The sequence below is a fragment of the Pristis pectinata genome, chromosome 7 (genome assembly GCF_009764475.1).
Source record: "Pristis pectinata isolate sPriPec2 chromosome 7, sPriPec2.1.pri, whole genome shotgun sequence".
Lineage (NCBI taxonomy): Eukaryota > Metazoa > Chordata > Chondrichthyes > Rhinopristiformes > Pristidae > Pristis > Pristis pectinata.
In genome coordinates this window covers 53,295,089-53,310,892 of record NC_067411.1, presented here as the reverse complement: position 1 = coordinate 53,310,892, position 15,804 = coordinate 53,295,089, and the positions used below count along the sequence as shown (strand labels likewise).

The 15,804-nt window shown below is 43.4% G+C and overlaps 1 protein-coding gene across 2 annotated transcripts in view; it reads right to left on the bottom strand.

The window, feature by feature from the left end:
• The window catches only part of uba6 (ubiquitin like modifier activating enzyme 6), a 228,766-nt gene that overhangs the window by 146,259 nt on the left and 66,703 nt on the right, over nt 1-15,804 (bottom strand). For both annotated transcript variants that reach the window (XM_052019228.1, XM_052019229.1), the window contains exons 9-11: nt 6,074-6,197; nt 3,217-3,320; nt 2,312-2,374 (exon numbers count right to left, since the gene is read on the bottom strand). In XM_052019228.1, coding sequence (XP_051875188.1) covers nt 2,312-2,374; nt 3,217-3,320; nt 6,074-6,197 — 291 coding nt within the window. The remainder of the gene's footprint in view (nt 1-2,311; nt 2,375-3,216; nt 3,321-6,073; nt 6,198-15,804) is intronic.

Here is a 15,804-nt window from a genome sequence, read left to right as displayed (position 1 = left end):
GTATTCTTAAAGGGACACCGATGCATCACTCTTCTTTCTAATGTAGATCAGCAGCTTGGACTTGGGTATGCCATGGTATTAAAATTTATCATTTGTCACACCACCCCACCGTGAAATTTGGAAAGATGTCAGGAGACATGGTTGCACACCACAGAACTTGGCAGTAGGACTGCTGCAAGTTCGCTGTTCAGAGGTTTAAGGAATGTGCCTGTTCAAAAATCAATGGATCAAATTAATTAATGCAAAGACTTTGAAATTATTCTACAAAAGAAAATATCAGGTTATACATACAAACCAGGTTATTAGTGATGGCTCAACTGGCTCGATCTCCCATCCCCACCAGTCCCTTTGATCTCAGAAGCCATAGAGTTGAACAGCACGCTAAACAGGCCCTTCGGCCCACCTTGTCAATACCAATCAAGTTGCCTACCTGAGCACACCCATTTGCCTGTGTTTGGTCCATATACCTCTAAAACTTTTCTATCCATGTACTTGTCCAAATGTCTTTTAAATGTTGCAACTGTACCTGCCTCTACCATTTCCTCTGGCACTCGTTCCACAAAACCACTTTCATCTGTATGTGAAAAGTTTACTTCTCAGGTCCCCTTTACATTTTACTCCTCTCATCTTAAATGTATGCCCTCTGGTTTTAGTCTCAACTATCCTGGAAAAAAGACTGTAACCATTCACCTTATCTATTCCCCTCATGATTTAATCTACCTCTATAAGATCACCCCTCAGCCTCCTACATTCAAGGGAAAAAAGCCCCAGCCTATCCAGTCGGTCCTGAAAACTTAAGCCCTCCAGTTCCGGCAAAATTCCTGTGAATCTTTTCTGCACTCATTCCAACTTAACAACATCCTTCCTGCAGCTAAGTCACCAGAACTGCACACAATACTTCAGGTGCGGTCTCAGCAACGTCTTGTGCATAACATGACATCCCAACTCTTGTACTCAAAGCCCCATACGATGAAGGCAAGTATGCCAAACACCTTCTTCACCACTTTGTCAACCGGTGTTGCCACATCCCATAAATACAAAAAGAAAGATTTTTGAGCTTATTTCAGCGGGGGATATAGTGGCAGGAATGCTATTATTTGTTTCAGCAAGGAAAAAGAGGATTAGCAAAGGTCTTATCCTGATTGTCAGCAAGCGCACCTGAGAGGAAAACTGGACATGACACAGACATGAAATTCTCCATTGTTACAGAGTTTGCTGTCACTCAGATGAAAAATGCAGCTTGTGGTAAATTAGCAGAGGTTTCTCAGCATCCATAGAACCATAACTCAATATGACTTGATAACTTCAGGGAAAAAAAGCGACATAGGCAATAAATAAACATGGTTTAAATGCAGCTTTATAAAACTTTGGTTCGGCCGCATCTGGAGTATTGTATTCAACTCTGGTCATCCCATTATAGATAGGATGTGAAGGCTTTGTAGAGGGTGCAAATGAAGTTTACCAGGATGTTGCCTGGATTAGAGGGCATGTGCTATAAGGAGAGGTTGGACAAACTAGGGTTGTTTTCTCTGGAGCAGCGGAGGCTAAGAGGAGACCTGACAGAAGTTTATAAAATCATGAGGCATAGGTAGATAGTAGATATCTTTTTCCCTAGGGTCTAAATCTCTAACACTAGAGAGCATACATTTAAGGTGAGAGGGGGAAAGTTCAAAGGAGATGTGTGCAGCATGATTTTTTTAAACTCGGGAAGTGATGGGTTCCTGGAATGCACTGCCAGGAGTGGCAGATACTAAACAGGAATTTAAGAGGCTCTTAGATTAGCACATGAATATGCAAAGTATGGATGGATATGGACCATGTGAAGGGATTAATTTAATTAGGCATCATTAGCTTAATTAGTTCGGCACAACATCGTGGGCCAAAGAGCTTGTTCCTGTGCCGTATTGTTCTAGTATAGAGGACTTTTAAGAGGAGTAAAATTTGAGCATATCTGAAAATCACATATTTCATTACGGCTAGGGCTGCTTATTATGCACATGTTCAGTTCAGAAATAACCTTCCCACTAAGGTCAATTGCAACAGGGAAACCTCTTTTAATCGCAGCTAATGCATGAATGCAGTTAATTTCAGCAATGAGCTCAAATTTTCCTCTCCCCTCTGTCATCAATCATTGGTTCTATCAGAATTTCATCACAAACTATCTGCATTTCTGATTAGTGACTTCTATACTTCAATCACCAAAATTTTTCACTGCGAGCCAGATAAGCTCATATTTTAGCTAGACTGTCAGAATCCTAAAGTTATCTGTAGCACATGCAAAGAAAATCTCAGACATAAAAAGAAATCTTACCTCAGGTTTGCTGAAGTCTACTACAAAGCATCGAGGATTTAAAAGTTGAGTCTCCATACTTTCCTAAAACAAAGGGAATTAAACAAAAACAAAGAAAGTTACAAAGATATAGTGATAAATTTCAGCTAACTGCAACTGGGAGACAATTCCCATCAAGCCAAACTTAAGCTAAAGCAATTCTTAAGGGTAACGTTTAATTGAATAAAATGGCTCAATGGTTTGCTGTAACATTATGCATCAAGGAGAATCCCATGAACCAATGCTTCATGCAGCACATTTGATGGAAAGAAAGGTCAACTGAAACCCAGATATTGGATTTTTTGTCAATGCAACACTTGAAGTAGTGAAATCTGTCTTTTCTCTTTCTCCTGCGCTTCTTCTCCAAATTGTGTATGCAGGTCTCTCCACATGGTCAAAATTAACCATTATTACAATTTTTGCAAATGATGTACTCTAATCTAAAAATTAGCCAGCAAATTAAAATGTAATGCACACCAGAGAAGCAGTAACAATTCACATAAACATGGCAATATATATATAGACGGGACAGTTTTCAACCGAGATCCATAACTTTTGCAGTCATTGGATCACCAGCTCAGGTAGCATTTAATATTAACATCTAGGTGCCCTCAGGAAGGTGAAAGTGAGCTTACTGCTTTGAACTACAGCAGTCTTTGTTTATGACATAAGCAACATTTTCTTTCGATAAGTTACATCCTTACTTCAAAGGAACTATAACATCTATTTTGAAATTAGTGGAAGAAATACATGCATACATATCATATGGGAAGATAGGCTACAGATGGTGGAAATTCTTTTTAAGTCTCTCATCAATTTGAGGCTAACAGACATAGCAATGTTAAGCTGTATACCATATATGTTGCATCACACATAAAAATACTCACAAATGTAAAGGTTTTGGGCATTTTCAGCTGCACAGCAATTCCTCCATGCAAATATGGCCCAAGACTTGTAGTATCTCCAATACTAAAGGAATATAGGGACAAAACTGGAAAATATAAAGACAAATGACTGCACTGAGAAACTTAAATGTACCTTACTACACAGAAGCAATACTACAAAACCTTTCCAAAAATAAAACACCTTAATTGAGAACCAGAGAGATGTAGAACAATCCAGCACGGATACAGGCACTTTGGCCCAGCAAGTCCATGCCGACAACATTGTCCACTTAGCCAGTCCCAATTTCCTGTGTTTGGCTCATATCCCTCCAGGCCACTCCCCTCCATGTACCTATCAAAGTGCTTCTTGTACCTGCCTCAACCACTTCCTCTGGCAGCTCATTCCATATACTCCCCACCCTCTGTGTGAAAAAGTTGCCCCTCAGGTTCCTTTTAAATCTTTCCCCTCTCATCCTAAACCTATGGCCCCTAGCTTTGGACTTTCCGACCCTGGGGAAAAGACTGTTACCATCCACCTTATCTATGCCTTTCATAATTTTAAGCACTTCTCCTCCTAGGCATAGACCTCCCTCTATAATTCAGGACCACTAGTCCTGACAACATCCTTGTAAATCTTTTCTGCACTCTTTCCAGCTTAACCACGCCTTTCCAATAACAAGATGACCAAAACTGTACACAGTACTCCAAGTGCAACCTCACCAACGACTTATACAACTGCAGCATAATATCCCAACTCCTATACTCAATGCTCTGTCTGATGAAAGTCAGTGTGCTAAATGTCTTTTTCACCACCTTGTCTACTTGTGATGCCGCTTTCAATGAACTATGTACTTGTACTCCAAGGTGCCTCTGTTCCATTATACTCCCTAGTGCCCTACCATTTATAATACGCTGGTTTGACTTTCCAAAATGCATCACCTCACACTTAGCTGTTTTGAAATCCATAATCCTTGGCCCACTTCCCTAACTGATCAAGATCCCACTGTAATCTACGATAACCTTCTTCACTATCAACGACACCTAATTTTGTGTCATTTGCAAACTTGCTGATCAAGCCTTGTGCATTCACATCCAAATTATTTATATATAAATAACGAATAAGAAGGGTCCCAACACTGAACCTTGCAGCACACCACTCGTCACCAGTCTTCTGAAGGAAACAACCTTCAGCCACAACTCTCTGCTTTTCACCTCCGAGCCAATTTTGAAAAGCCATGCTGACTCCTCCTAATCAGACTCTCTCAATGCAAATGCTGGTAGATCATGTCCCTCACAATTCCCTCCAGTAAATCCTCCACTACTGATGTCAAACTGACCAGCCTGTAGTTCCCTGGCTTGTCCTTACCCTTCTTAAACAATGGAATGATGTTAGCCACCTTCCAGTCTTCAGAATCTTCACCAGTGTTTAACTAGGGAGCAAATATCTTTGCAAGAAGCTCCACAATTTCTTCTCTAGCTTCCATAGATACTGAGGTCATGCCCTGGGGATTTATCCAGCTTAATGCACTCTAAGGCTGCAAATACCTCCTCCTGGTAATATGAATGCTCTCCAAAACATCTCTACTTGTTTCCCTTATATCTTGAGCAACCATATTTTTCTCCTTAGTCCTCCTCCTGGTTTTCTTCTTACGTGTATTCTGAATCTTTTTATAGTCATCAAGGGATTCACTCATTCCTGATCTCCTAAACCCCATGCATGCTTCTTTCTTTTTCTTGACCAGATTTTTGGTCACTGAAGACAAAGTACTTCCTGGCTGCCACCTCTGTTACTTGCCCTGCCTCGTTCCCTGAGAGGAGATCCAGTATTGTGCCCTACCGAGTAGGGCCCTCTATATATTGACTAAGGAAATTTTTTTGGACACATTTCATAAATTCCACCCTGTCCAGGCCCTCAACACTCTGGGTTGCCCAGCCAATACCGGCGAAATTAAAATCGCCCACTAATACAACCCTACTATTCTTACAACTATGAGTAATTTCTCTACACACCTGCTCAAGTTCCTGCTGACTAGTGGGGGGTGGGGGGGGGGGGGGGGGTGGCGTGTCTATAATACAGCCCCCACTAGAGTCACGCTCCCCTTCTTGTTTCTAAGTTCTACCTGTATGGCCTCACTGGACAACGCTCCAAGGATGTCGTCTCTAAGCACTGCTGTTACATCCTCCATTATCAAAAAGACAACACCGCCTCCTCGCTTATCTGTACCACTGTCATGTCTCTAGCAACAATGGTTCTCATCCTTAAACTTAAGCAATGAAAGAAAATCATGTTCCTGAAGTGGAATGCCAAATTAGAATCCAAAAAAATCTTGTTTAAAGATCTGATTCCAGTTATCTGTTAGGCAACTACTTTTATGATTTTTCTTGCTTGTCCTGCCTTATCAATCTATTAGAGGCTTTCCCTATTTTTTCTTATCCTCCCTGCTTTTTCTTCCTCTATCTGCTTAAATATGTGTGATCTTTCCAAATGCTTTTGAAAGGTTACCAGCTTTACCTCTATCTATAGATACTGCATACTCTACTGAACATCACTAGCATTTTTTGTTTTTATTACTAAATGCCAGCCATTGATTCACAAGTATCAAAATTTTACAACCAAGGGGTATCAAAAATTGCAACAAGGAACAGTGACGGAAAGGGTGTCCGAAGCAGCACACATCTGAAAGAGCTGAATGCTGTTTTAAGACAAGAGAATTAGTAAACCAGATAAAGATTGCATCTATGCAAAAATTAATAAAAGAGGAACAAGAGGAAGGAATGAAACATCGGCCATCAAAAGCTATTTATTCTCCAATTCCCACTAAAATATTTAAATCAGTATCACTCAAATGAAAGATCGCACCTGTTATTTGCTGAACTGATTCATTTAACTCTGTCATCCCGCTGACTTCCCGAAATGTTACAAATTGTCCTGTTTCCAACCCATGGTTATGATTGTCCATGCATGTTACAATTCCAGGATTGGACTGTGAATGAACAGATCAAAGGCATTTAAATGTATATCCAGTTATGTCAGCTTTAGTTTGTAATTTGACAGCCTCATTCTCCAAGAGGATTTTTACAGTTTTGTGTTGTTTAAACCAGGCTGTTAATCTCACAGTATGATTCAATTTACTACATATAAAGAAGAGTGATAAATAAAATTCAAGAAACTGGTATCCAAAAAGCATAATTTACTCTATCGAAATGAACTAAGAAACTCCAGCTCTGTGGAAATTACCGTGATAAAGTTATTGTGCAAATACTCTACAGACACGTATCACAATACATTCTCTGTGATTCTGAAATACGTTAAAGTCATTGTTAGATTACAGAGAGAAAATTTATATACCAGTGTATTAAGCATTTTTAATGTAACCTCATTTTTAATGTAACATTTTCTGACTTCTGGTTTTCTAAGTAAGATCTATTAGTAACAAAAATAGACAGCCATGCTTAATCTCAGTGGCAGCACAGGAAGTGCTGCCCAATAATCTCTCCTGAACATATCACAAATCCTTGCATTATGCAGCTCACTAATTGGGCATTTCTACATAATGACCAGCTACAGCAACAGCTTGAAGTTACCTATATTTTCTCTCAAATGAACACCAGAAAACTCATAAAAAGAAATAAATATTAAATGAACTAAATCTTGCCTTCATTAGTTAATTGACATACAAGAAAGCCTCTCAAAGTTGCTTAAGAACTACAGAGTAACCCTCAGAAGTAGAGCTCATGATATCGTTGTATGGACTCCATCCAGTTAAGAGTAAATTCAGGCAGAGCAATAGTGACAGGAGACTCAATAAGGGGTCAGACAGGAGATTATGTGGCTGCAGAAGAGATGCCAGGATAGTGTGTTGCCTCTTGGGTGCCAGGGTCCAGGATGTCTCAGAACTGCTGCCGAACATTCTCAAGGGGGAGGGCGAGTAGCCAGAGGTCGTGGGGCACATTGGCACCAACGACATAAGTAGAAAGGGGGAAAGCGGTTCCGCGTGGTGAGTATAGAGAGCTAGGAAAGAGGCTGAAAAGCAGGACCTTGAAGGTAATAATTTGAGTTACTCCACGTGCTTTCAGGACAGGAATAGAAAGATAGAACAGATGAATGGGCGGCTGACGAACTGGTGCAGGGGGCAGTGTTTCAGGTTCTTGGATTATTGGATCGTCTTCTGGGTCAGGGGTGATCTGTACAAGAGTGATAGGTTGCACCTTAACTGGACAGCAACCAAAATCCTGGCTGGGAGGTTTGCTAGTGCCACACGGGAGGGTTTAAAATAGTTTGGCAGGGGGATTGGAACCAGATCACCAGGTCAGAAAGTGGAAGGACTGAGAGGAAGGTAGATGTCATGACCAGTAGGTCCTTAAGGAAGAACAGGCAGCCGCAAGGTAATAGACATGATGGGACAGACAGGTTGAAGTATGTTTAATGATAGGTGTATTTGGGGTAAAGGTGATGAACTTAGTTCCATGTACTGATCCATGCTCTATGACGTTATGGCTATTACAGAGACTTGGTTGAGAGAGGGATAAGACTGGATCCTTAATCTTGCAGGATTTTGATGTTTTAAAAAAAAGATAGAGAGGGAGGTAAAGGGGGGGGCAGCTGCACTATTAATCAAGGAGAGTATCACAGCTGCACTCAGAGGGGACATAATGGAGGGCTTATCCACTGAGTTTATATGAGAAGAACTCAAAAATAAGGAAGTTGTAATCACTGATGGGATCACTCTGATGGGATTATACTACAGACACCCCAATAACCATTGGGACATGGAAGAACAGATATGCAGGCAGATTAGGGAAAGGTGCAAAAACAACAGGGTTGTTGTTGTGAGTGACTTCAACTTCCCCAATATGGACTGAGACCTCCTTAGTGCAAGAAGTTTAACCGGGGCAGAATTTGTTAGGTGCATCCAAGAGGGTTTCTTAAATCAGTATGTAGATAGTCGCCAACAAGAGGAAGGGTCTGGTGTTGGGAAATGAGCCTGGCCGGGTGACTGACCTTTCAGTGGGAGATCAGTTAGGGAACAATGACCACAACTCCTTAAGTTTTAAAATAGCTATAAATAAGGATAAGTATGGACCTTGCAGGAGAGTACTAAATTGGAGCAGGGCAAATTACGAGAGTATTAGGCAGGAACTAGTGAGTTAATTGGGTACAGCTGTTTTTGGGCAAGTCCACACATGACATTTGGAGGGTGTTTAAAGACCTACTGCACAGAGTACAGAAAAATATGTTCCAGTGAGAAGGAAGGACAAGGATGGCAGGATAAAGGAACCTTGCATGTCAAGAGGGATTGTGAATTTAGTCTAGAATGAAAATGAAATGTATGTAAACCTGAGGAGGCTAAAAATCAAATGGAGTCCTTGAGAAGCCAGAAAAGAACACAAGGCGGCAATTAGGAAAGCCAGGAGGGCCATGAGGAGTTCTTGACAAGCAGGACTAAAGAGAATCCCAAGTCATTCTATACATATATCAAGAGCAAGAGGATAACTAGGGAGAGGGTGGGACCATTCAAGGATAAAGGAGGTAACATGTGCTTGAAGGGGGAGGATATAGGCAAGATCCTAAATGCATACTTTGCATCAATATTTACCAAGGAGAAGGGCGTGGAGGATAGTGAGATCAGTGTGGAGCGTGCTAATATGCTCTGGCAGTTTGAGATAAAAAAAAGGAGGTAGTGTTGGGTCCCTTATAGAACATTAAGGTGAATGTCCCCCAAGCCTGATGGCATATACCCCAAGTTATTGACAGAGGAAAGAGATGAGATTGTGGGGACCTTGATCAAGATCTTCATGTCCTCTCTAGCTGCAGGCTGGGTCCCAGAAGACTGGCCAGTAGCTAATGTTGTTCCATTATTCAAGAAGGAAAATAGGGATAATCCTGGAAACTACAGACCGGTGAGAAACAAAGGACTGCAGATGCTGAAATCTAGATTTAAAAAAAACAAGATGCTGGAGGAACTCAGCAGGTCAGACAGCATCCGTGGAGAAAATCAGATGGTCAGGACCCTTCTTCTGGGTTGAAGATAGGAAAAGAGGAAACCCAATATATAGGGGGTAAAAACAGAGCAGTGATAGGTGGACAAAAGAGGGGAGGGGGGGTGGGCACAAAGTAGTGACAGGGAATGCAGGTAAGAGATAGTGATAGGCAGATGCAGGGGAGGAGGAGGTGCCCTATGGGAAAAAAAATAAAAATAGGTGAGAAGAAAAAATGAGAGAGGGGCTTGGAAAGTGAAGAAAAGAAGAAGCATGGTGGCGGGTTGGGGGGGGGGGGGGGGGGGGGGGTAGGTTTGGTTTACTTAAAGTGGGAGAATTCGATGTTCATGCCCCAAGACAAAAAATGAGGTGCTGTTCCTCCAGTTTGAGTTTGGACTTCTCCTGGCAGTGGAGGAGGCCGAGGACTGACATATCAGTGATGGAGGGGGAGTTGAAGTGACTGGCAACAGGAAGATGCAGATTAAGGTTACGGACAGAGCGCAGGTACTCTAGGAAACGGTCACCTAGTTTGCATTTGGTCTCGCCAGTGTAGAAGAGGCCACACTTGGAGCACGGAATGCAGTAGAGGATATTAAGGAAGGTGCAGGTAAAAAAATGTCTCACCTGAAAGGACTGTGAATGTCCCTGGATAGAGGTGTAGGGGCAGGTGTTACACCTATGGCAGGAGCAGTGGAAGTCATCGGGGTGGGAGCGGGATGGATGGGAGGGAGAAGTGAGCTAGGGAGTCACGAAGAGAGCAGTCCCTGCGAAAGGCAGAAAGGGGTGGGGAAGGGAAGATATGATTGGTGGTGGGGTTCCGTTGGAGATGGCAGAAGTGGCAGAGAATGATGTGTTGGATATGTAGGCTGGTGGGATGAAATGCGAGGACAAGGGGGACCCTATCCCTGTTGGGTCTGAGAGGCGTGGGGGTGAGAGCAGAGGCGCAGGAAATGGCAGAGGTGCAGGTTTGAGATCTCCTGACCACAGATGGGGGGAAGCCACGGTTAGTAAAAAGTTGGACATCTCAGATGTCCTGGAATGAAAAGCGTTATCATGGGAGCAGATGCAGCAGAGGTGGAGAAATTGACAGAAAGGGATAGCGTTCTTGCAAGAGACAATGTGAGAGGAGCTGTAATCAAGGTAGCTCTGGGCATCAGTGGGTTTGTAGATGTTGGCGGATAAAGCATCTCCTTAGATGGAAAGATCGAGAAAGGAAAGAGAGGGGTATCAGAGATATCTGTCTTGGGACCTAACATCCTAACAGCATGAACATCGAATTCTCCCACTTGAAGTAAACCAACCCCACCCTCCCACCATGCCTATTCTTTTCCCCTTCCAGGCCGTTCCCTCTTTTTTTCTCACCTATTTTTAATTTTTTCCTCCCCTCCCCCCATGGGGCACCCATCCCCTGGTGGATCTGCTCTTCCCTCCTCCTCTGCATCTGCCTATCTATATCCCTTACCTGCATCTACCGGTCACCACCTTGTGCCCACCTCACCTCACCTCCCCTCTTTTGTCCACCTCTCACTGCTCTGTTTTTCCCTCCTATATATTGGGATTCCCCTTTTCCTATCTTCAGTCCTGAAGGGTTCTAACCTGAAACGTCGACCGTCTGCTTTTCTCCATGGATGCTTCCCCCTCTGTTTCCATCCGCCCACCATCCCTCCCTTATTTGGTTCCATTCTTCACCTTCATTTTTAAACAGATTCCATAATGTGCATGGGGGCAGAGGATAAGGGACCCAGTGGGAGGAGAGTGTGGGTGATGGACAAATGAAGTAGGTGGGGGAGGGGTAAGAAACTGGGTGTTATGGGGCTGGAGGAGGGGATTGGTGGTTTGAAAGAAAAGGGTGCATGAGAGGACCTGGATAGATCAAAAGTAGAGAGAAAGGGACAGCAAGGGAGCGGGTTAACTGAAATTAGTGAATTCAATGTTCATGTAGTTGGTGCCACATGACAGTGAGTATAGGAATAGAATGAGGTGGAGGTTAAATGTGTGGCTGAGGGATTGGAGTAAGGGGCAGGGATTCAGATTTCTGGATCACTGGGGCCTCTTTTGGGGCAGGTATGACCTGTACAAAGAGGACGGGTTGCACTTGAATCCCAGGGGACCAATATCCTGGCGGGGAGGTTTGCTAAGGCTACTGGGGGAGTTTAAACGAGAATTGTTGGGGAATAGGATCCGAACTGGAGAGACTGGGGAAGAGGTGTTTGGCTCTCAAATAAAGAAAGCTAGTAGTAGGTACGAGAGGGAGGATAGGCAGGTGACAGAGAAGGGACATGCTCAGACCGGTTTGAGATGTGTCTATTTTAATGCAAGGAGTATTGTGAACAAGGCTGATGAGCTTAGTGCTTGGATTAATACTTGGAGATACGATGTGGCGACCATTACAGAGACCTGGATGGCTCAGGGACTGGAGTGGTTACTTCAAGTGCCGGGTTTTAGATGTTTCAGGAAGGACAGGGAGGGAGGCAAAAGAGGTTGGGGAGTGGCACTGTTGATCAGAGATAGTGTCACAGCTGCAGAAAAGGTGGACGTCATTGAGGGACTGTCTACGGAGTCTCTGTGGGTGGAGGTGAGGAACAGGAAGGGGTCAATAACTTTACTGGGTGTTCATTATAGGCCACCCAATAGTAACAGGGATATTGAGGAGCATATAGGGAAGCAGATCCTAGAAAGTGGTGATAATACCAGAGTTGTTGTGATGGGAGATTTTAATTTCCCAAACATCAATTGGCATCTCCATACTGTGAGGGGTGTAGATGGGGTGGAGTTTGTTAAGTGTATTCAGGAAGGATTCTTGACTCAATATGTATATAAGCCTACAAGAGGAGAGGCTGTGCTTGATTTGGTATTGGGAACTGAACCTGGTCAGATGTCAGATCTCTCAGTGGGAGAGCATTTTGGAGATAGCGATCATAATTCTATCTCCTTTACGATAGCATTGGAGAGAGATAGGAACAGACAGACTAGAAAGGTGTTTACTTGGAGTAAGGGGAATTATGAGGCTCTCAGGCAGGAACTTGGAAACTTAAATTAGGAACAGATGTTCTCAGGGAAAAGTACAGAAGAAATGTGGCAAATATTCAGATGATATTTGAGTGGAGTTCCGCATAGGCATGTTCCAATGAGACAGGGGAGTCACAAGAGGATACAGGAACCGTGGTGTACAAAGGATGTAATAAATCTAGTCAAAAGCAAAAGAAAAGCTTACAAAAGGTACAGAGAGCTAGGTAATGTTAGAGATCTGGAAGAGTATAAGGCTAACAGGAAGGAGCTTAAGAAGGAAATTAGGAGAGCCAGAAGGGGGCATGAGAAGGCCTTGGTGGGCAGGATTAAGGAAAACCCCAAGGCATTCTACAAGTATGTGAAGAGCAAGAGGATAAGATGCGAAGAATAGGGCCTATCAAGTGCAGCAGTGGGGAAGTGTGAATGGATCCGGAAGAAATAGCGGAGGTACTTAATGAATACCTTACATCAATATTCACTACGGAAATAGATCTGGGTGATTGTAGTGAGGACTTGCAGCAGGCTGAGAAGCTTGAGCATATAGATATTAGGAAAGAGGAGGTGCTAGAACTTTTGGAAAGCATCAAGTTGTATAAGTCGCCGGGACCGGATGAGATGTACCCCAGGCTGCTGTGGGAAGCGAGGGAGGAGATTGCGGATCCTCTGGCAATGATCTTTGCATCATCAATGGAGACGGGACAGGTTTCGGAAGATTGGAGGGTTGCGGATGTTGTTCCCTTATTCAAGAAAGGGAGTAAAGATAGCCCAGGAAATTATAGACCAGTGAGTCTTACCTCAGTGGTTGGTAAGCTGATGGAGAAGATCCTGAGAGGCAGGATTTATGAACATTTGGAGAGGTATAATATGATTAGGAATAGTCAGCATGGCTTTGTCAAGGGCAGGTCCTGACTTAGGAGCCTGATTGAATTTTTTTGAGGATGTGACTAAACACATTGATGAAGGGAGATCAGTAGAGGTAGTGTATATAGATTTCAGCAAGGCATTTAATAAGGTACCCCATGCAAGGCTTATTGAGAAAGTAAGGAGGCATAGGATCCAAGGGGACATTGCAATGTGGATCCAGAACTGGCTGGCCCACAGAAGGCAAAGAATGGTTGTTGAAGGGTAGTATTCTGCATGGAGGTCGGTGACCAGTGGTGTACCTCAGGGATCCGTTCTGGGACCCTTACTCTTTGTGATTTTTATAAACAACCTGGATGAGGAAGTGGAGGGATGGGTTAGTAAGTTTGCGGATGACACAAAGATTGGGTGTGTAGTGGATAGTATAGAGGGCTGTCAGAGGTTACAGTGGGACATAGATAGGATGCAAAGTTGGACTGAGAAGTGGCAGATGCAGTTCAACCCAGATAAGTGTGAGGTGGTTCATTTTGGTAGGTCAAATATGATGGCAGAATATAGTATTAATGGTAGGACTCTTGGCAGTGTGGAGGATCAGAGGGATCTTGGGGCCCGAGTCCATAGGACACTCAAAGCAGCTGCACAGGTTGACTCTGTGGTTAAGGAGACATATGGTGTATTGTCCTTCATCAATCGGGGAATTGAATTTAGGAGCCGAGAGGTATTGTTGCAGTTATTATAGGTCCCTGGTCAGACCCCACTTGGAGTACTGTGCTCAGTTCTGGTCGCCTCACTACAGGAAGGATGTGGAAGCCATAGAAAGGGTGCAGAGGAGATTTACAAGGATGCTACCCGGATTGCAAAGCAGGTTGAAGGAACTTGGCCTTTTTCTCCTTGGAGCGACAGAGGATAAGGGGGGGACCTGATAGAGGTCTATAAGATGATGAGAGGCATTGATCGGGTAGATAGTCAGAGGCTTTTCCCCAGGGCTGAAATGGTTGCCACAAGAGGACACAGGTTTAAGGTGCTGGGGAGTAGGTATAGAGGAGATGCCAGGGGTAAGTTCTTTACTCGGGGAGTGGTGAGTGCGTGGAATGGGCTGCTGGCAACGGTGGTGGAAGTGGAAATAGGGTCTTTTGAGAAACTTCATGGAGCTGAGAAAAATAGAGGGCTATGGCTAAGCCTAGTAATTTCTAAGGTAGGGACATGTTCGGCACAGCTTTGCGGGCCAAAGGGCCTGAATTGTGCTGTAGGTTTTCTATGTTTCTAATGTGCAGTCCTTTGTTGTCTCCACTTAACACCTCTGTCGCTATCTCTATTCCTCCCTCCGCACCTGATTCCATATGCCAATCAACCCCTCTTTATCTGGACCCACCTATCGTTTACCAACTCTTGCTCTATCCCTCCCCCATCCTCTTTATAAAGGCTATCTCCCCTCTACTCTTTCAGTCCAAATGAAGGGTCTTGATACAAAACGTTGACTGTCCATTTCCCTCCACAGATGCTGCTTTATCTACAGAGCCCTTCACAGAGCCATTGAGTTCCTCCAGCAGCTTGTTTTTTGCTCAACAATGATTTACTTTTCTGAACAGAAATAATTTAATTAATATTTTAAATCCAATGCCACAGCTACATTTCCTCTCTCTGGTGTATTTTGTGGAAGTTGCTTCCTTATCATCTGCAATAAATTAATAAAACCGAAGTCCTGAATGTGGAAATGAAAAAAAAATCTTTTAAAAAATTTATTCATACCGCAAGGTAACAGGCCCTTCCAGCCTGCACTGCCCAATTACACCTATGTTAACCTACTAACCCGTACATCTTTGGAATGTGGGAGGAAACCGGAGCACCCAGAGGAAACTCACACCATCACATGGAGAATGTACAAACTTCTTACAGACAGCAGTGGGAATTAAAGTAAGAACACATTTGTTGGTCAACCAAGGCCTTGGAACCTTGTGACATGATTTTTTATTTTATAAGCAGTTTTAAAACTTTCCAGGAATAGTTCCTCAGAATAGGAAAGAATTTAAGAAGCAGGACTTCAAGGGGAGCAATCCCTGAATTACTCCCAGTGCCATGTGCTAATGAGGGCAGGAAACAAAGATAGGTCAGATGAATGTGCAGCTGAGGAGTTGGTGCAGGGACAGGGATTCAGGATCTTGGATCATTGGGATCTCTCGGGCAGAAGGTGACCTGTACAAGAGGTACTGGTTGCACCTGAACTGGAGGGGACAAATATCTAGGCAGGGAGATTTGCTACTGCTACTCGGGAGAGTTTGAACTCGATTGGCAGGGAAGTGGGACCCTGACCAGTAGAGAGGCTGACAAGAATTCAAGTAAAATACTGTAGCGAACAAGAGCAAGTTTAGTAGTCAGGATATCCAGGAGCATAGCAAAGGGAGAGGAAAGACTGTTGGTTTAAACTGCATTTATTTCATTACAAGAGCCTTAACACACAAGGCAGATGAACTCAGGACATTGATTACCTCTGGGGACAGGGATATTATTGCCATAACAAAAATGTGGCAGGACTGGCAGCTTAATGTTTCAGGATATAGATGCTACAGACGCGACAGGGATGCAGGTAAGAGAGGAGGGGGAGTTGCCTTTTTAATGAGGGAGAATATAACAACAGTGCTTAGGAAGGATAATCCTGAGGCATCATCCAATGAGGCCACTTGGGTAGAATTTAGAAACAAGGCGGCGATAGTCACTTTGAAGGGACTGTATTACAGGCCACCA